General features: G+C 46.2%; 1 protein-coding gene across 1 annotated transcript in view; it reads left to right on the plus strand.

Moving 5' to 3' along the window:
- LOC108941277 (neurobeachin-like) overlaps positions 1-21,361 on the plus strand; it is a 227,076-nt gene that overhangs the window by 129,849 nt on the left and 75,866 nt on the right. The window contains exons 30-34 of the mRNA XM_029255523.1: positions 2,534-2,688; positions 5,440-5,566; positions 7,357-7,484; positions 13,944-14,005; positions 20,062-20,126. Of these exons, the coding sequence (XP_029111356.1) occupies positions 2,534-2,688; positions 5,440-5,566; positions 7,357-7,484; positions 13,944-14,005; positions 20,062-20,126 (537 nt within the window). The remainder of the gene's footprint in view (positions 1-2,533; positions 2,689-5,439; positions 5,567-7,356; positions 7,485-13,943; positions 14,006-20,061; positions 20,127-21,361) is intronic.

A 21,361-nucleotide genomic window follows, 5' to 3' on the forward strand; every position in this document is an offset into this window, starting at 1 on the left:
GGAGATGATTTGCTCTTATTTCGACGGAGCAAAATACAGGAAGGCTGGGTTTGGCCGTCCAAAGTGCTTTTTACCTGAGCTGTGGAGGAACGGCAGCATCTCTGCCTGGGCCTAATCTGAACTTCTGACATCTTCGTCAGTGCAAAGTCTTGCTTCCATACGTAGCCTCAACGTACTTGAGCAGGCATCCGAGAGCACCGGGGCGCCATCCCGGCATTCTCTTCTCATCCTTTTCATACTCTGCCAAGCATGTTCCAGGGCGCCAGGGAGCAAAGTGGAGACAGACTCGGGTGACTGAGGGATGACTTGCAAACTGGAGGCGGCTCTTTCAAAATCCCAGGAAGGGGTCCTGCTCTGGTACCTTTCGCCAGATCGCTTTTTAACCTCGATTCGCTGCGGTGAAATATCTCGCTCTCTTGGATGTGTGCAGCTGCTTTGTACGAAAGCATCTGACTGAACGATAAGTAATGCTGGTAATATTAGCAGAAATTAACGAATAAATGGCATGCAAACACTTTCAGTAGATATCTGTTCAGGATTTTTTTTTTTCTTTTTTTTCCTAAATGTAATGGAGAGCTTGAAAATTATCGATCGATACAAAGATTTATCGAAACGTATAGAAAACTTGATTTGATCTGGTCGTCGTCCCTATTGTGGCACAAGAGATGAATGGTGAATGGGGGGCCTTGCAAATAAATTCGTAGATGAGCAGGATCGCTCGAGAAACTGCTTGGCACAATAAAGCATTTTCGTTTAATTTGTTCATTAAAATTCACAGAATTTGGATACATGTGAGCTGAACATAGTATTAATTGTTGCCATTTTTTTTTAAATCTATGAAAAAAAAAAACCTAGTTCATGTGTATTAAAAAATGAATCCCCTTCTGCATGATTTCCCCTGTTAAAATGTGACCCAATCTTATGACACCCCCCCACCACCACCCTTAATTCTCTGCCTCTCAGTTCTGGTGCCAATCATGACCATGTGATGTGCGTGATGTGCATGCTGTGCACTTTATAAATAGCCAAGACATCAGAGTCTACATTTTGGTCTCTGCTAATGAGTTAATATGTAAATAGCCTATGCCCCATGCTGCTGTCACCTCCAATATCTCAAGTCTATATGCTGCCAAGGTGCCTTTGTTTGTTTCCTGCACGGCTTAGCCAATAAAAGCACGATCTCGTAAAATGCCTAGATGCTCGTTTCCATGGCCTTTTTGCAGTTTGCTCTTCTTCTGACGGAACCGCGGGATCGGTGTTGTTCCTTGTCCTTCTGCACGTCTCCGATTTCACAGAGACGCAGGCACCACCATCCAGCTGGTCGGCAGCGTGTCCCTGGAGCAGGGCGGTATGTCTTATGATGAGAACAGGGCCATGACCAGCACTCGCGAAGCTCTAGTCTCCATTAGAGTCCAGCAGTGCTGTTTGCACTGGCCTCGCTCACGAGCCTTGAATGCTGCGAGATGGATTCGCCCTGTTTAGGAAGGTGTAGCTTGTGCCACGAAGCACAGACTGAGCGCGGTCAGTTCGCCATGGCTTGCGTTACTGTGGTCGTGGAGTCAAAGTGAACCACTTTCCTCAACATACCACCGTAGAGCTTACGCCGACTCATGGAAAAAGGGGTTAAGTGTTTGCATTAGGAACCCGTTGGGCAGGGTCTCATGTTTTTGCCATTCTCTATAATGGAATACTGTAACGCGTAATGGAAAAAAAAAAAAAAAGTGAAATTAAAACAAGCTTTTATGCGGTTATTTAACATTTTTGGTTATATGTGGGAGGGGGGGCGCGGTGGTATAATGGGTTGAACCGGGTCGTGCTTTCCGGTGAACCTGGGGTTCAAGCTTGTGGTGCCTTGAAATGGACTGGCGTCCCGTCCTGGGTGTGTCCCCTCCCCCTCCAGCCTTACGCCCTGTGTTGCCGGGTTAGGCTCCGGCTCCCCGCGACCCCGTATGGGACCAGCGGCTTCAGACAACGTATGTGTGTATCCTTATATGTGGACTCTTTTATCCAAAGTGATTTACAGTGTTAAAGTTTCAATTATTATAGTTACAATTATTTTCCCATTTGTACAGCTGGGTATTTTTACTGGAACAATTTTGGGTAAATGCCTTGCTCAAGAATAATAAGAATATAACCATATGAAATTAAACTCTAAAATGAACACAGACTTTCTGGGGTTCGAGTCCCGCTTGGGGTGCCTTGCGACGGACTGGCGTCCCGTCCTGGGTGTGTCCCCTCCCCCTCTGGCCTTACGCCCTGTGTTGCCGGGTAGGCTCCGGTTCCCTGTGACCCCGTATGGGACAAGCGGTTCTGAAAGTGTGTGTGTGTGTGTGTGTGTGTGTGTGTGTGTGTGTGTGTGTGTGTGTGTGTGTGCGCGCGCGTGCGCGCGCGCGCCTTGCTCAAGGTTAGCATAGCTGGTGTGCGTGTGTCTGTTGGTGGGGTTGGGGGTGGCGACTCTCTGGGTTGATGCTTCATTCTGTACCGTGCAAGTGTGCTTCAGCCGTCTCCCTCCTGTCACGGTCCTCCTCCACAGGAGCGTGGTCGTCCCGGTGAAGAAGCCGCCCCCGGGCAGCCTGGCCGTGAACACGGTGGGCAGCTCCAGCACGGCGGCAGCGCTGTCCTCTGGAAGCACACCCAACATCTTTGCCGCCTCTTCGACGACGCCCAAGAGCATGATCAACACAACGGGTGAGCTCGGGTCCCGGAACTTGCCGACGTTGGCATGGAGCTGCCGCCCCCGAGGCCTCGCTTTGACTCTTCTGGTTCCGTTTTGGTGGCTCATTAACATGAGTTAAAGTAATTTCTGAATCGCTTAATAGCGTGTTTTCCTAGCAATTGCTCCCCAAGGATTCTTCTCCCAGCGCTTCAGTTGAATTGGCACTTTTAAATTGAATCAGTTATGGTAATTATTGCTTCTCTAGTGCTCTTCTAAGAATTTTATATTGATTTTACCAGTTCTAATAGAACGGAAAGAGGATTAGCATCCTCACAAAGGCGCGTTTTTATGTTTCTGGCTGCGGTGTGAGCATATCTCATCACAAGGTGGCACTCTCTACCCTCAGCTGTGCACTGACCTGTGTTCGGAAGGAGCCCTACTGTACTTCTCTTTATCGTTGCACGACAACTTGTGTGCAGGTTCAGCTGAGTCTCTTAGGGGTCTCGAGTGCCATCTGCATTACCTCTTTATCAACAGCACGTGTTGGAAATGGGAAAACCAGTATAAGTCAATAAAATTTAAAATTAATAAAATAAATCCCATCTTTCATTTTACGTTAATGTAGAACTCCTGGAATTTCGGTAACGCGCTGGCTGTTGTACAGACGGTCCCTGATTTACATTTATTTATTTAGCTGACGTTTTCCTCCGAAGAGGCGTACAATGAATGTTAAATTGTACCGTAAATTATTTACGATGGGGTTACGTTCCGATAAACCCATCGTAAGTCGAAAATATCGTAAGTCGAAAATGCATTTAATACACCTAACCTATTGAACATCATGGCTTCTTATCCTTTAAGATGGTCAAGATCGTCGATTGCGGAAGTCCAGCTTCATATGCGATGGCCGTTAGGGGCTCCGCCGCCTTCGTGCTGGGCAGTTATCTCGAGTTTTCTCCTCAAGAGTAATTGCCCTCCTCTACAGGGGGGTATCAGTATAGCGACCGCGTGGTGGACCGGGAGATGCGGATCGCTACCCCTGCCCAGCATCACGAGAGAGTATCGCGTCGCATATCACTTGCCTGGGGGAAAAAAAAAAATCAAAATTCAAAGTACATTTTCTACTGAATGCGTATCCCTATTGCACCATCGTAAAGTTGAAAAATCGTAAGTCAGACCATCGTAACTCGGGGACTGTCCGCATACATACCGTACATCCACAAAGCGCTTGTGTGACGGCCTCTGGTACGAGGAAAAACCACTATAACATCTTGTGAAACTCCACACCCTTTGCATATTACATTTTATATTGTTCAGCGCAGCGGCACTTTTCCTGGTTACGTGGTCATTTTGGTTACACAGCAGGCGTTTTATTCCGTGTCAACAGCCTTAAATTCCGTAAAGGACGTGGACGCTATACTTTTTGCATAATAAAACCCAGATTTATACCTTCTACTTCCTATCACAACAACAGTCCACAACAGTGACATCCATGGATTGGATCTAATATCGCAACTGAAAATGCAGATTGGATACTGTTGTTAATAATAATTTACCAGTTAACTCACGCTGTTCTCCTACGTTGGTACATTTAGGTTGCACTTTTCTCCAGAGGACTTACAGCGTTAGGCTATTTACAATTATTTAACCATTTATATAGCTGGGTAATTTTTACTGGAGCAGTTTTAGGGTAAGTACCTTGCTCAAGGGTACTGCAGCTGGAGATGGGATTCAGGCGGCACCATCCAGGCGGGGTTAACCCTAACCTCCAACCTCCAACCTTTCGGTCCAAAGACACCAGGTCTAACCACTATGCTACCAGCTGCCCCATAACAGTGTAACAATCATTTACCTATTTATACAGCTTGGTACTTTTTACTAGAGTAAGTTCTTTAGTAACGCTGCTGGGTGAAAGACATGGTCAGTGATCCTGTGAACTTTAAATGAGACACACCCATGTTCCAGATTTTCTCAATGTCTGGACTTTCCTAACCCTGCACTGGATAAGCAGTCATTTATAATGAATGAATGAATGAAAATGTGACGTTAAAAGACAAGCTATACATGATCTTTTTTGTCACGATTATTATGAAATATACTGATATTTTCATTGTCATGCAAAAAAAAAAAAAAACATTAAATATGGTAGCTTGGTGAAATTTTGATGACATTTTTGATCTAGGAATAATCCCCCTCCTTCAAGAAATAATGGCAATTTGGTTCTCTCATAATGGGAATTTTCCCCATTGGATGATTTCATGGAACACGTTACCTCTCTTATGTGAGGGATGGGTGTATGGAGGATATGGGAACCAAAGCAGACAAGCAGGTAAAAACGTATTAAATCCCAACAGACCGAATCACTGGCCTATTTTAAACGTAAGGGTCGCATACGTCGTGTGAGACCGGATATGCGACCGGTTGTGTGCGGGTTCAAATCCTCCACTTTTTAAAGCCCACCTCCCACCGAGCCACAGGAGTGTGATGACAACCGCAGTGTTCTTGGGACATACCCACAGCTGCTGTAAACTGCGTGTATTGACAAGAAGTCCTGCTTTTCTTGCTTCGACGAGACTTGCTTATTCCGTAGATTCCAGTATCCAGCATATGGAGCTCATGTTCTCATGCATGATACCTTTAGATGAATGGTAATGGTGCGTTTTGATTAAATTTACTGTGACAGTTAAAATTATTTTCTGTGCTGCGGTTTCGAGTTTTTTCGCGTGTGTATATTGCGTGATGCGCCCACCTTGACCTTTAACCCCACAGCCTCTGTTTTGCAGGTGCCACGGACTCGGCAACTTCCTCCACTTCCTCCACCTCCAGCTTTGTCAATGGCGCCACCAGTAAGAACCTGCCAGCAGTGCAAACAGTGGCACCTATGCCCGAGGACACGGTGGAGAACATGAGGTGGGTCTGCGATGGAGTAAGCTCGCCGTCTCGGCGTGTGTCGCCAATGCTCGCCGCTAGGGGGGCGCGCGCACAGCATCGCATCCCACCCGGTGTGTTTTTCTCCCTTTTCTTCACCCGTGTGGAAGTGGAGCGCGGAATGAAACGCCCAAGGTTTTCGGTGCAAGTGCTTGAAATGATGATTCCGTTGACCCCGCTGTACCGGCTGTAACGCTATTGAACAAACACGGCTTGTCCTCCAGGCACTTTCTGCCAGGTGCCGTTCCCGCTCGGAGCTGAGATTTACCGTTACGTTCTTTTCCACGGCGGTGCAGCCTGTCTGACTCCTGAAGGACAGAGTAGCTTTTAACTGTTAGTGCTGAAATGGGAATGATAATGATGAAGAATCACAGTGTGTCCAGTAGCGTGGCCCTGTGGGTGGGGCAGCAGTAACCTTGAGCCCCCCACTCTCGCATCCTCTAATGGGCTGTGACAGAACCCCCCCCCCCCAATCCTCTTCCCGGATGCTGACAGCCCCACGGACTCCTCCGGGCTGCGTTCGAGGAGCCAGTTCTTTTTGAAGGCATCGCAGATTGGTTGCCATGGCAGCCGTAAGCAGCCCCACTTACCGTGACCGCGGACTCAATGATGAAACTGTCTCGTTTTGAAGCAGAGCTCCGAAGGGGCTGCTGCTGGTTCCTTCTTTCTGGCTTGCGTGTGGTTGTCGTCTGCTTGCTGCCCCACCGCCCCATTCTCCCGTCCAAATCCCATTGCAAGCAAGAGTTTGTTTTTTTTTTTTTTTTTAAAGAAAAAAAAAAATACACAGAACCACGTGGGACTATTTTAGCCTCCAAATGTTTCATCCAGCTGTGATTAGGAGATACACCCGTTGTAAGTGTCACATTTCCAGCTCTGTGTGGAGTGCTCAAGGCAGCTCCTTCGGCCAGCAGACCCACGCGGACACCGCCAGAACGCGAATCCTTTTCCTCACGCCCCGGGTTAGGGTCCTGCCTTCCTCTGCTTTCCGTAGCCCTGGGAAATCCTGCAGTCACAGTCTGTAGCTGTGCGATCTGTCTTAGTTCTTTCTCAGATTAACAGTTTCACATGATCAAAAAAGGACAAATACTCAAAGACGATCCTTTACTGGTGGTGAGACATCCCCAAGTAGAATGCCGTACTCACCTATCTGAGCACCGGCCAGACAGAGCAATGCTCGAGTCCTAAGAGATGGAAACATGTTTGCTCTCAATGAGCCAAGATACACTCTTGTGTGTACAGTAAAGCTTACTGGCATAGTGTGGATGCCACCACAGTGATAGAGCTCATCAGATACAACCTTATGTTTGTTATATGAAGATGCAGCAGTTGACATCCAAAGATGACATCACTTAGGGTGGATTCATAGGGTTGCAGCAGTGCTGGAGTAACAGACGGAAGACACAGATTTGTCTTCCTGCTCCACATACACATTGACGATGGAGCAAAGAGGTTTTTAGAGAGCAGGACTCGAGAGAACTGGCATCCAAGCGTCTCCTGTCTCCTTCCCTGTGCCCTGTCCCTCCCTCACTGTCCGTCGCTATTCTGTCTTTCTCGCCCTTCTTGTATACATAGTATTCAGTGTGCGTTCTTTAAAAAAAAAATAAAAAATCAGGGAACGATGCTACCCATGTTGACAGTTTTACCTTTTTTTGATGTCCTTTAAAATATATACTTCAGATAGCTTTCTGACAATTAGCTGGTGAAAATGCGAGGTGTGGCATAAATCTCAGTTGACTGATTTCTCTGTCACACTCCTCTCTCCTGTGGTGCAGCATTACAACAAAACTGGAGCGAGCCCTGGAGAAGGTCGCTCCCCTGCTGAGAGAGATCTTTGTGGACTTTGCGCCCTTTCTGTCCCGCACCCTGCTGGGCAGCCATGGCCAAGAGCTGCTCATTGAAGGTACAGGTGCTGTATGCTGCTTCCTTCTCTTCTCTGGTCAGTGTGAAGTCCTCGTCTCTGCTGTCCGTCCCAGCTAACCACTGTCTGTCACCACTGGTTCCATGATCAAGCCACAAAAACGGAAACATGCTCTTTGTGGGTGAAGCGTCATAGCATGGCTAGAGTAGTTAAATCAGCTTTCTAATCGTCTCGTCTTCTCATCTTCTTGCATCTTTTTCTCCTTGCTTTTCCTCATTTATTTCACAGTATTCTGTTGTTTCTATGTTCTGTGTATTTTGCAGATTAAGTTTATGTACAGTACTGTGCAAAAGTTGTAGGCACTTGGGGGGGGAAAAGGCTGTAAAGTGAGAATGCTTTCAGAAATAGTGCTCCTAATTAATAAACTTCCTACAAAGCTTAGTAACCATCCATCGTCAACAACCGCTTGACACGGTGGGCTTGGCCAGGTCCTGCTCTCCAGTGGGTCTGGGGGTCAAGTCCTACTTGGGGTGCCTTGCGATGGACTGGCGTCCCGTCCTGGGTGTGTCCCCTCCCCTTCCGGCCTTGCGCCCTGTGTTGCCGGGTTAGGCTCCGGTTCGCTGCAACCCCGCTTGAGACAAATGGTCTCAAACAGTGTGTGTGTGTGTACTTTCTTTCTTTAACAACACACAAAACCCTTACTGTAATACTGTAACTTTTTGCAAAAGGAATGCTTGGAAATCTAAAATATCCTCTTTTCCATTGACACTACTACAGAAGACATTGAATAACTGTCTAAATATTTTTCTGAAACATCTAAATGCCTGAGACTTTTGCACAGTACATTATTTTGAAACATTACTTCGCTCTACTGAGAGACGCACAGTCATCCAAAAAACGTTTAAGTAAAGAACATAACCCCAGCAGCTTTAAATTAATTTTTATCTGCCCTTTTTACTGATTTTAATCCAACAATTAATGTGCCATCTTATCTATCTTAACACTTTAGATCTTAATCACATGGCATGTTGAGTCATAAGCACAATTTCAATGATTTTGTCACCATGGTTTGTATATTATGAAGATGTTCTTTATACTTCTCTTGAATCTGTTAACTTGTCTACCTGAGAGTTTGTGACAGAAAGGCATGATGTCTACAGATAGTCAAGGCAACGTGACCTTGGTATTTTCCAAATATTTCCCAAAGCGAGTAAGCTGGGCGCTCCAGGTGCACCCAGGAATCTGCTGCCGGGTTGGACTCTCTCACACACCAGCATAACCACGGGGTCCCTGACCGCGAAAGGACCCGCTGCTTCCAGCCTGTGGTACCGTTTCCACCTTCATTTACGTTTCCGCTGGACGAAACCCACGGTTACAGAATCCTTTCCAAGGAAAGGACACCGCCAGAGGTTCTGTGAAATGCACGTTTAGTTTACTAGAGTGAACTACCGCAGTGTGGAAACTGCGCGTCATGGATGGGGAAGCCAGCTGGCGGACGGAGCACATGCTTATTATCCCTTTGCCCCAGTGCTACTGTCTCCATGACAAAGTGGCTACATACGCCCCAACCTGTTTTTAGCTTCCCCCCACACACCGTAACGTCACCTTTGTGTAGCTTTTTTAAAACGGAGCCCTAGGAACTCCTAACTTTGGCCTTTGAGATTTTAGTCATTGAAGATGGGTTCTAGAATTTGCGAAGCCATTCCTCAAGCGGTGAATTCACTTCACCTGTTTTACCCACGTACCAGAAGGGAATTGGTGAAACCCTTTTGGTATGTTCATCGATTCAGTTCTTGCTGAAGTTGTCTTTTTTCATCACACAGTCAAGTGAGAAAGCATGGATTTGTTGGATTTGTTCACTTCAGTCTAAGGCAGGTCTTATAGAAAAGATTTTATGGATTTTTCTGCTGGCCCCATTCTTTCTACAGTGTCTTCTTGGGAATACCTTGCGCGTAAGAAAGAAGCTTGGGAACAGAGTTTATCAAAGGCCGGGCATAGGTTGTCGAATGGTTTTTGAAGCTGAATGTTCAAGAAGCAATAAAATCCCAAGTGGGCAGCAAAGAAACGTATCTGTCTGGATACTCATCGTGCGACCAAAGTGAGTGTGGCATCGCAGCTGACATCCTGGAGCTCCTTATACCAGTTGTCATTCAGTGTGACGGACCGCGAGCGTCAAAGAGGAAACGGCGTCGGGTCTTGGACAGAAAGTGTCCAAAGTGCATGCAGGGTTAGCCCCGGGGGTCATTGTTTTCATCACTTTTCGCATTTCTCCGGCACATGCCTCTCTCTGCTACTCGGGGTCACTGCTGAAACACAGAACTGGGCTGCAGAGATGTTCCATTCAGCAGCAATTACCCACCATCCATCCTCTTTTGAATTGCCAGGGGTCACGCTCCCTGTGACCCCCCTCCCCCAGCTCTCCTTCCTCTACAGACATGTGGCCGCTGTGGCGGTCGAAGCCAGGGCCTTGCACTTGAAGTTGAGGTCTCTATCGCGCCGAACACAGGTCTCGTTGTAGGGGAGCGTGACCGGCCGGAGGCCTGGCAGCCCCACAATGCCGCATTCCACGGCAGCCCTCCCGCCCGGCAGCAGCCTCTTAAATGGGGGGCATTTATCTGGTCCATCCGCATGAGATCGGGGTCGCCCTGCCTCTTTGCCTCCCTGCCCTGCAATTGGAGATGTCAGGGGCAGTTGACTTATGGGGCGGCCCCGTATGTGGAATGGGAGGAAGTGGCTCATTTGACAAGAGCAGGGTCAAGACCTCCTACACACATGCATGGCGACCCCCGTCGCACATGAATAAATGGAGTTGTTTCCACACTTAACGACTGACTGGCACATTCGCACAAGCGCCCTCAGTGGTGTTGTCTCTTCTGCCTCGTAAACCTTGAAACAGTGGAACGCGGTGTTTTGACACATTAATCCCGCAAAGACACCACCTAATCATGAGGAAATGTACGTTTATATATATACTGTTCACCGCAAGTAAAAGTATACAACTGCCAGTCGGCACTTGCTGTGACTGACACGTTAGCTGTCGGAGAGAAAAACATGGAGGTGTGTAAATTTACAGCGGATATGTAGTATATATACCTGACAAATGTATGATGAACCTGAGAAAGGTGGCACGTTTTACCTTATTCTTGCGCAAAAAAATTGAAAACCATTCCTCTCTTATAGGCTAAATCTTCCTGTCTTGTACAATATGTCAAGTCAAAGCTCTTGTTTTCCCTCTAATTTTACGACCATCACTCGGCAAAGCATGATATCAACAGCATTGCAGTTACTCGTACAACCGTGTACCTTGCTGTATCAATTCAAGGTACCGTACGTACCGTTTTTTTTTTTTTTTCAAGGGCGCTGCAGAAATAATGAGGACCCGAGCTTCCGTAAGGGTCCTTCGCGTTATAATTTTGCGCTTCTCGATGTCGTCCGTTTCGCCGCACTCTCATTTTCACCACTGTGGCCCATCTCCTAGCAGGGATGAGTTGTTGCAGACACGCCTCCCGCGCGCGCACTTAATGAAGGGACGCGTTAGTGTCTCACCTGGACCAGCAGCCTCCGCACATGAGCATTTCACATCTGCTTTGTGTTTCACTAATCCATTTTCTGCAGCACTAGGCTTTGGCGCATTCGTCTCAAATGCTGTGTAAGTAAGCAACGTGATGATAGGGATGATGCGGGTTGCTCGAACCCCGGCCCTGTGATTCTGCCATTGAGCGTGTGTGTCTTTCCTAATGTCTCTTTCAGTGTGGCTATGTGCCCTGCTAGCATTTTGTGACTGTTCTCCTGGTTTAGGTTTGTGAGAAGGCCTCCCTTTGACTCATGATGCCCGCTTCTGAAGCAAGGAAGTCGGTACACTGAAGTCATATGCACTAAAGCAGTGATTTTACAGTAGTGGAATAAAGTTAAATAGTCAGTAACATATTCCACCTCCTTCAATGGAGTGAGGTTAACACTTTCTGGATTTGTGTATGGGTCTGATAGTGGATTCCTAGTGGACAAAATAAAATCTGCAAATGCTAATACAGGCAGTCCCTGGATTACGAATGAGTTCCGTTCCTGAATCTGTCTTTAAAGTCGGAACGGTTAGGTACGGTTCACGTCTAACACGTACACATACACATCATCTGAACCGCTTGTCCCACACGGGGTCGCGGGGAATCGGAGCCTAACCCGGCAACTTAGGGCATAAGGCTGGAGGGGGAGGGGACACACCCAGGACGCCAGTCCATCGCAAGGCACCCCAAACAGGACTCGAACCCCAGACCCACCGGAGAGCAGGACCTGGCCCAACCCACTGCGCCACCACACCCTCCTTCATGTCTAACATTAGCTAGTGAAATGTTTGTCTTCATATATAGTATATAGTGTACCTTTCTATGCATAAAAAACATTAAAGAAAAACTTCCAGATACACTAAAACATCTTTAATATAAAAATACAATGTAGTGGTAATACTGATAACAATATTATTGTTGTTGTTATTAGTATTAATAATAATAATAATAATAAATCCAACTATGTACAGTATTTATAATAGAGAGCAACATAGAATGAGATAATAAATGTTATTACAGTATGTATAATAGAGAGAGGGGGGTGCGGTGGCGCAGTGCGTTGGACTGGGTTCTGCTCTCCGGTGGGCCTGGGGTTCGAGTCCCGCTTGGAGTGCCTTGTGACGGACTGGCGTCCTGTCCTGAGTGTGTCCCCTCCCCCTCCAGCCTTACGCCCTGAGATGCCGGGTTAGGCTCTGGTTCCCTGCAACCCCGTATGGGACAAGCAGCTCAGAAAGTGTGTGTGTGTGTGTGTGTGTGTGTGTGTGTGTGTATATAATAGAGAGAGACACATTGGGACAAAGCCTTTTACATGCTGCACTTCTTTCGCTTTGTCCTTTAAAATTGTCCCGGTCGTTAACCGACTAGCCTAACGCTTTTCCAACATTCGTTGGCATTTCACCTTTTTCCAATCGCTTTATTATTTCTGCTTTAGTTTCAGTCTTGATCGTTTTCCTTTTGCGTTTATTCATTTAGCGGATGCTTTTCTCCAATGCCATGTACGTCTCATAGAAATGTACTCAGATTTTCACTTTGGCGCCATGGTCACGAAGGTAAAAACCAAAAAAAAAAAAAAAAAAATTAGAGCCAACTACAGTAACACCCGAGACACTGTTAACAGCAACGTGGTCCAGCTGAAAAGAATGAAGTTTTTGTCCTACCTCTGTCTCACGAGCCGACGAACCGCTGTAGATGTGCGTCGCAAACTAGAAGCCCGTTTGTTATTAGAACCATTGTATGTAATTTGAATTTTTAATATAATAGGTTTTATGTGGGCTGGTTCGTAACTATGGGTTGTATGTAAGTCTGACGTTCGTAACTCGAGGACTGCCTGTAAGTTGGTTTGTGGGTCACAGAGAACAGCTAAATACTACGTGGGTTTGACTTTAGAGTGATGCTGAATATGTTCTATAGCAAGTCGTTCTGTGGGTCACAGTTGCGTAAGGGCTGTAAGACTCCTGCCTTGTGGCTTCTTCACGTTTTGTTCTCGAGCTGCCGCAAATGACCCCATATGACTTAAAATTTGACTTTAATCCACTTTTGTTACCATCAGAACCTGACAATCACTCATGTGGTAGTTTTAGGTATTGTATATTTATAAGAAAGTAATTTGATGTGTGGGGGGATGCGGCGGCGCAGTGTGTTTGACCAGGTCCTGCTCTCCGGTGGGTCTGGGGTTCGAGTCCCGCTTGGGGTACCTTGCGATGGGCTGGCAGCCCGTCCTGGGTGTGTCCTCTCCCCCTCCGGCCTTATGCCCTGTGTTGCCGGGTTGGCTCCGGTTCCCTGTGACCCTGTATGGGACAAGTGGCTTCAGACAGTGTGTATGTGTGTGTAATTTGATGCAGGTGATGTAAGACTAGGTGTGAAGGTCATTATCTTGTCCGCTGAGTGTGGGGCACAAGTCTGTATAACATAATTACGTTCATAAACGTATCTGAAAAGGTGGGTTATTTGTTGACAGGTAATGAAATTAACTTCATGGATCTAGTTTACAGTTATGATTAGCATATTTATATCTATGTGCATTGTATCTGTCGTGTCCTGTAAGTTGCCATGAGCAAAGGCATCAGCTTACTGAAGAGAAATAATAATATTTCTAAAGAGCTCAGTGTCACCACAGTATTCTTTCATCTTCAGCACAGGTGAGGATGCTGGAATGAACTGTAGTGTATTCCATTTGCGGGCTGTAATAAAAATGAATCTGTCATCCTTCTGCTGCTCACTGCTGTGTCCTGTTCTTTGGTCAGAGTGAGCAGGAGATGCTGTAAGTGTGTGACAGCAGGTGTTTTTCAGCGTGTCCGTGACACTGTACTTACAGGGGTCTGACGATGCACGCAGTGAAGCGTACCGCATGTAAGTCTGGATGACCTTGCCTGCCTCTGTTGGGAGTGTGAGTGTGTCTCCCGTGTATGTAATTACTGCTCTCTCTCCTCTGCTCCTGCAGGCCTGGTGTGTATGAAGTCAAGCACCTCGGTAGTGGAGCTGGTCATGCTGCTGTGTTCCCAGGTGAGGCCTCGCTCGGCTCCTGCTTCCCACCCCCAGCCCTGCGCTGTCAGGTCCCCATCTTTGCTGTATCATAATCAGCAGCTGTAAGTGAGCCCTGTTATACCTTTCTATAAATCTCAGCACGGTGAGTAGCGCTGCTGTCTCACAGCATCTGGGTGGTGTGAAAGGACGTGAGTTCGATCCCCGCTCGGTCTGTGTGGAGTTTGCATGTTCTCCCCGTGTCTGCGTGGGTTTCCTCGGGGTGCTCTGGTTTCCTCCCACAGTCCAAAGACATGCTGTTCAGGTTCACCCATAGTGTGTGAGTGACACAGTGTGTTCCACTGATGTATGGATGAGTGACCTATTGTAAGTGGTGTATCTAGCAGTCTAAGTCACAGCGGTGAATAAGGTGTGTGGGCTGGTAACACCACATAGAGTTCATTGAAAGTCGCTTTGGAGAAAAGCATCTGCTAAATAAGTAAATGTAAGGCTGCAGGCTGCCCCTCATAGCTGCGTTCTTATGGTTAATTGGTTGTGGAAATTTACCAGTGTACATACTTATTTGCTTTCTAATGGACTTTGTGGGAGGCAAAGAAACTGCACCATTTTTTTTCCTCAGCCATTTCCAGCAGTCCCTAATTAGGGAGGATTAATTTAATTGGCGAGTTGAGAGATGCACATTTAGTTTTAATGTGTCCGTAGCATCAAAAGCCACATTAATCATCCGGTAAAGGCGATCGTTTGCTGCAGAAAGCACTATAGTGGGTATTTCGTAGTTGAAATTTAAATATAATCAGTCCTCATATAATGCTTTCCAATACAGTGAGAAATCAGTGCAGCAGCATATAATGGACTTACTATTCAGTACACCTTCAACGTACATTAATAGATAGGAAACAAGTGTATTTAAGAATGCCAATCGCCTTTGCTGCCCTGCTATTTCAGGCAGTGGCAGGTCTTTAAAAGGAACGGTTGCATCCCAGGCCTCTCAGGCTCCTTGTACCCTGGGACAGCTGGTAGCATAGTGGTTAGAGCTACTTCCTTTGGACCCCGAGGTCGCAGGTTCGAGTCTCACTTCTGTTTCTAGTACTCTTGACTAAGGTACTTAACCTCAATTGCTCTAGTAAAATTATCCCCCTGTATAAATGGGTAAATAATTGTAACCTTGGCATTGTAAGTTGCTTTGGCGAAAAGCATCAGCTAAGTAAGTAAATGTATATTGGTACAGAATGGCTCCATGATTGGAATAATCATTAGTAAAGAGAGAATGTGCCTGTGTGGTGTCATTTCATCCTAAGTTTTTAGAGAAAACAAGTCCATCCGCAAACAGTTTCTGTGCAGCTTTGAGGCGCTTTCAGACCGCTTTAAGGAGAGCTGGGAAAAACAAAGTTAAATATTAAAAGTGCGGTCTTTAAAAACAGATAAGAGACTCCCTCTTAAGAGTGTTTCTGTGTGTCTCCTCTTGCGATTGTGTCTGACTTCACAATCTAATTTTAAAATCTCGTTTTAAAACCCAAATGAAACGGGATACATCTCGCGCTCCGCGGCTTCAACGGAAAAGGAATGTTTTTGTAGCAACGCATCTTTCGTTCAAATCGGAAAGTGGAACGCTCATCGATGAAGCACTTTTTCACCGTTTAAAATATCCGTAAGCTTTCCAGCAGAGGGTTAAAATAACAGCTTTCTTAAAAACACAGAAATATATAAAGAAGTTTAAGAGATTAAAAAGAGACTTTATAGAAAGACGCCACTCTGTTAGTACAGAGTTTCTCCAGCAGAACACACCTCAGTATTTGTTCACCTGGCATTCAAACCATGTTTAAAATATAAAAAATAAAAAAAAATCTGTGAGCCAAATAATCAGCACATTGGAAAAGTCATTATTGATAGTGAATAAATGAAAATCAAACCTTAAAAGACAAGCTAGAAATAATTTAGTTACAACTATTATAAAATGATTGTGTTGTTTTTCTCATTCCTAATTCGTAACTCTTATTTATATATTTATTAGCTCTCAGTCTGATTATTTTTTCCCTCAGAAAATAATGGTAATTCAACTCCCTCAAAGGAGGAATTTTTCTAAAGGGGGTGATTTCATACCACAAATTATATATTATATAATGCGTTTAAAAATATATTTTATATTTAAATGTGCTCTGAAGAATATTTTTTATGTATTGTATATATTATATTTTATATATAGTGTAACATTTAAGTGTTAGAACAGGTACACAATTCAGAATACATTATATAATTATGTTTTTCCATTTTAGCTAAAAAAAAAAATAATTCATTTTACTAACTGGATTGTGGGTTGTTTGTTCGCATACCCCTCGCACAGAGCACTGCCAACTCTCAATCGAATGATACTTCAACTCATGACGACAAATGTGTTACCTGCCAGTACCATAAGATCCCTTGATTTGGTTACAGATCTTACGTATTATATCTTTAAATATTACTTTTATATATATTCATTTAGCAGACGCTTTCCTCCGAAGTGACATACGTCTCAGAGAAAAATACAGTTTGAGTGCAGTACATCAACAGAGTGACTTGGATGCAGACATGCGATTCTAAAGATAGTGATAATAGTTAAATAACTAGTCTCTATGACTAGTTATAACCACATGGATGAATCATCATTTTTAAGAGTCAAGACAGGTTGTCAACCAAAGGCTCGTGCGGCAGTCAGTTTTATCTACAGTACGGTCGATTCTATCTGCATACATCGGAATGACTCAAAAGTTACGCGAAATAATTTAAGCGGCGCGAAGGATGACACCGGTGTGAAATCTGGCACAAGCTCACACGCCGTAGTCCTGTTCTCGCAAGTGTCCCCTTCTGGAAAGGTGCTCCAGGGACTGATGTCTCTAGTACTGACCCCTTAAATCGCTGCCTGCGCTCACATTCCTGAAAGGTCGAAGCCACGGTTACAGAGAATTTGGCGGCGATCTGTTACATACCTGCTTGGGGCCCATTAGTCTTGTGCCGGGGCCATGAGGAAGCCATTAGGATCTGCCATCCAGTATCCAGCTGATGGAGGTGGTTCAAGAGAAGGAGAGGCCCTGGATGGACAATCACCTCCAGCCCTTGCTGGCAAGGAGCCCGCCGACATACACACGCACACATTCCTTTAAAATACGCTCAAACATTATGGGTATTCCTCCGGATGATGCTAAGATCATGGGGCTGCAGCGGGCCTTTGAAGCTGACGAAATATTACTGCTGCCCCTCTCTTTATGGGAAGCACGGTGACTCTGGGATGCTTCCTGCTTTTCAGATCCTGCATTTACTGTGGACTAGAGCATCAGCACGTCATTTGCAGCCATTGCCTATTCCATCCTCCCTGGGATAGTGTTACAGAGGCTGCAGGGGTTCCTGCCATTAACGGCCCCGGGGAGGAAACCCTGTCCGGCTTATCGATCCTCAGAAAGGGGAATGTAACTAGAGATCCAGTCCTGTGTCCTCTGTGGCGATCCGGATGGGAGGCTGAGTGAGGCTACCTCTTGCTAGCTAAAGAGCCAAAGACATTAGCTAGAGAGCTGGATCTTGTGCCTGGCTTGCAATTCCAGTAGCAGGACGTGGACAGCTGTTTTTATGGTTCTTGTTACGTTTTGATGTTTTTTCGAGTTTAGGGAAAATCGCGTACATTTATACGACTGGATATTTTATTGGATCCTCTCAGTTCGCGCGTTTCCTCGAGGGCGCGATAGCGGGGCCCGAGCGCCTACTTGCCCGAGTTGCATTGGCCCATCGGAGCTCAGATGACGCTCCTGATGTTGAGCGAGAGGAGAAGGCAGTAGCAGGAGGACACTTCTCTCAGCAGGCTGTCGGAAAGGCCACGGGGCGAGCGATGCCGGCAGCGCTCCGTTTCGATTAACTGCATGGTTTCTGTTGGTTACACTTGGCTTTACCAGATGTGTACGGGTGGTCATATCATACGTAGCCCGATGTTCTGTCAGTTGTACATCAGCTCTCTTTTTCTCAGATACTCGACCAGTCCTGATGCGAGCCACGTACACGCGCGGATATTCCATTGCCCGGGTTTTTTTCTTCTTTTTTTTTTTTTTTTTTCTTTTTTTTCCTTCAGCTGCCAGTCTCATCCTTGCAATGTGACAAAGAGCAGACACCGAGCAGCAGATATGTTGAACGCACGGAAACGGCCTGCAGCGTCTGCTTCGCCGTGTCCTTGCGTTAACGTTGATGCCTAGACAATAGGGAGGCTCCAGACGGAGCGCGCGTCTCGATAGGTTTCCTGAGCTGTCGATCAAATGAATAAGCTAGCGAGAACCGTCTGTCAGGTTTTCGCGCGTCTCGACGGCGTCGACTATGTACTGCATTTATGCTGCGACGTTAAATGGAAAGGCCTCGTGGGCCCGGGCGGCTCTTGCAAGGCGGGCGGCTCTTGCAAGGGCCCGAGCGCAGCAGCGGTTACGGACTGGATCCACCAGGGATATTTTTCAGCAGCGGACACAGATGGAGGCCAGAGACTCCGGCAGATGAAAGCAAGTCGTCCCCATTCTGACAGCGCAGGTCAGGATGTCGTAAACACTAACTGCTTATTGAAACCTGGAAAATCCAAAGTAATGGAAGACGGAGAGTTGAAGGGTAGTTACGCCATAGCGCAAAATACGTTCCGACAGAAGAGGCGATGTTTGCATCCTTCCGAGTAAGACGTGTTTTCCTAACCTTTAGGGGGAACGTGGGCGCGGCACCATCAACCGCATGGGAGCGTTGCTACCTGCTCGGTGTGTAAATTGTCTGCTGCTGTCCCACGTAGCGTGGCGTGCGCTCGTGGAGGGGAGGGGGTCTACGGCCCACGTCTGAAGACCAGATTGGGCTCAGATGCTACAGCAGCTTTTTTTTGGGGCTCAGCTAGAGGTGGGAGGATGGATACAGAGGGCACGTTGATGGGACACACACACACACACACACACACACACACACACACACACACACACACACACACACACTCCGATCTCATCCTGAACCCTTTTGAGACCCGTAACTTCTTTGTAACTCAGTTGTGTTCCATATTGAATTTGGCCTTTGTCCCTTTCGTCCTTCACTAAAGCTGGATGTTTACTAAAGCAATTCAGGTTAAGTATCTTACTCAAGGGTAAAACAGCCCCCCTCCCGGGGTTTGAACTTCAAACCTTTAAATCACGAATCCACTTGGTTAATCTATATATAGTCCGCCTCGTTCCTATGTTCTTTTCACGTCCTTCGCATTCCTGCCTCTCGTGTTTGTAGGCAAAATATACGTTTTAGATATATATTTATGTACATCTTAGTGATTATTATATCGAAGGAGAATTAATTTTAACCCGATTCTGACAACTCCCAGAAAAAGTGTCCGTCTGAATCGCACGATTTTGGATGTTTACCGTGTTTAGCTCCTCTCCTGATTGTTGGCCGCTTCTGTTTCCTGCTCCTTCCATTCCCCCCGTCCAGGAACGGGAGGGACGGAGCTCCTTTAGCCAAAGTCATCAATGGCTTTTTAATCATTTCCAGAAAGGGCTCTCAGACTGCTCTGTGTGTTGAGAGAGTGGCGTACTGTGAGGATCGAAGAAAGGCCTGTTTTAAGGGCGGCGTCGAGTTTCGATCCCTCTGCCCTACCTCTCTAGCAACCTGTTCAGGATACACTGGGTGGTTTTCCGAACCCATGTCCTATTCCTAACTGAGCGGTCATTGGATCAGGCCAGTTTGACGTTCTCTTCCTTGTTGTATATTGTTTTATTAACTTTCTTCAAAGTGTCACATTTATTCAGGGCCTTGTGGCATTTACTAATATTTACTGCTATGCAACAAAATCTTTTCAAAATCTTATTTTGGCTTAAATAGAATTAAACTTTGGAGCGGTGTTATTACTTTTATATTGCTTTCTTATAGCTGACTTATTGCTTTTTGATGATGTTTATTGAAGATGAATTGGTTCCTGAGTGTATTGTTTTAGAACTATGTATCTGTGTGAGGGGGGGTTATCCACACTGTTTATTTTACTGCTTTTTGTGCTGTGTTCTGTGCAGTTGCATCCCTAGTGGCAGCTGGTCAAAGTTTTTACTTTCTTTCAGGAGTGGCAGAACTCAATCCAGAAGAACGCCGGCCTGGCCTTCATTGAGCTCATCAACGAGGGAAGGTAATTGTCTCTTGACGCTTGACTTCCGACTTCCCTTCCTGCCGTTTTTTTATAGGTTACAGGGACTGGTGTCCTTGAGTCACCTTGAAAGGGCTTGTTTTAGAAGTGTCCTGATTGTCAGATTAGTGGAAAGCCTCTCAACTTCCTGGTGGGGAGGGGGTGATGGGTGGCAAGCTGTTTAAGGGGAATCCTGCCTATATCCTGCTTGAGCAGAGTATGAAAGAGATGGATGGGGCATCTTTCTCATGCGCACATGCTGACCCGCACACAATTAAGGTTATTTCATCCTGAGTGTGGGTGCCCATGGGTACAGAGAGAAGGTGTGTCAGCATGAGGATTAGAGTCAGCTCAGCCTGCAAGCCCATCTGCTGACCCATCTGGCAGAACATGGCTTTCCAACACGTACGTTCTCACGCCCTTCCCCCTACACCTGCTCCCACACCCCTACCCAGCTTGTGTGTTCTCCCTGGCGCTGACCAGGGTCCTGGTCCGCTGTTGTCCAGAGCTATTGTCCAGCTCTGCTTGTTAAGGGGCATGTTAGGATGTATGAAATACACAGTATTGAATGAATGTGCATGAAATGCGCATTAGCTCTGGTGAGCAGGTCATCAACTTTGTTCCTTATCTCAGTTCCAGCCAGTACGATGTACATGAGTACATCTAAAGGGATCTGTGCTTATTAATGGCTAAGCAGCAGTAAATGTGGTAACCCCTCCACCATGCCCGGTCGGGCTCAGTGTTGGATCACTCATACGTGCATTCAGAGACGTGGTATCAGTCGTGAGAGTGAATGAATCTTGATGGAGACTGTGAAAATGGATGATGTCCACTGCCTTTTACAAAGGTTTATATAAAATTGTATAATTTACATCTTTGTCTTTTTTTTGTTCTTTTCTGCTTTGTCTTTCGCTTGTAACGTTCTTCTAAATTACCAGAGGTCTTCCTGCTATAGCTCTGGGGAATTTGGGCTTGACTGAGTGTAACAGCTCTTTCATGACAAAGCGCTCCTAGCAAACTTAGAGTGGCAGGGGCTGGTATGGAAAACAGCAGACAGGATTTAGGGACACGGCAGCAGAAACGCTGCTGTCCACTCTCTAGGAGCTTATTAATACCAGGAGAGCTGGGTGCGTCTCTCAGCCAGGATTGCACAGGTCCAACTGGAGCTCTGAGTGTTGGATGGCCTGGCCAGTGAGCAAAAACACAGTTGTCAGTACTTGTCAAACACTGTTTTTTAA

The sequence above is a fragment of the Scleropages formosus genome, chromosome 10 (assembly GCF_900964775.1).
Source record: "Scleropages formosus chromosome 10, fSclFor1.1, whole genome shotgun sequence".
Lineage (NCBI taxonomy): Eukaryota > Metazoa > Chordata > Actinopteri > Osteoglossiformes > Osteoglossidae > Scleropages > Scleropages formosus.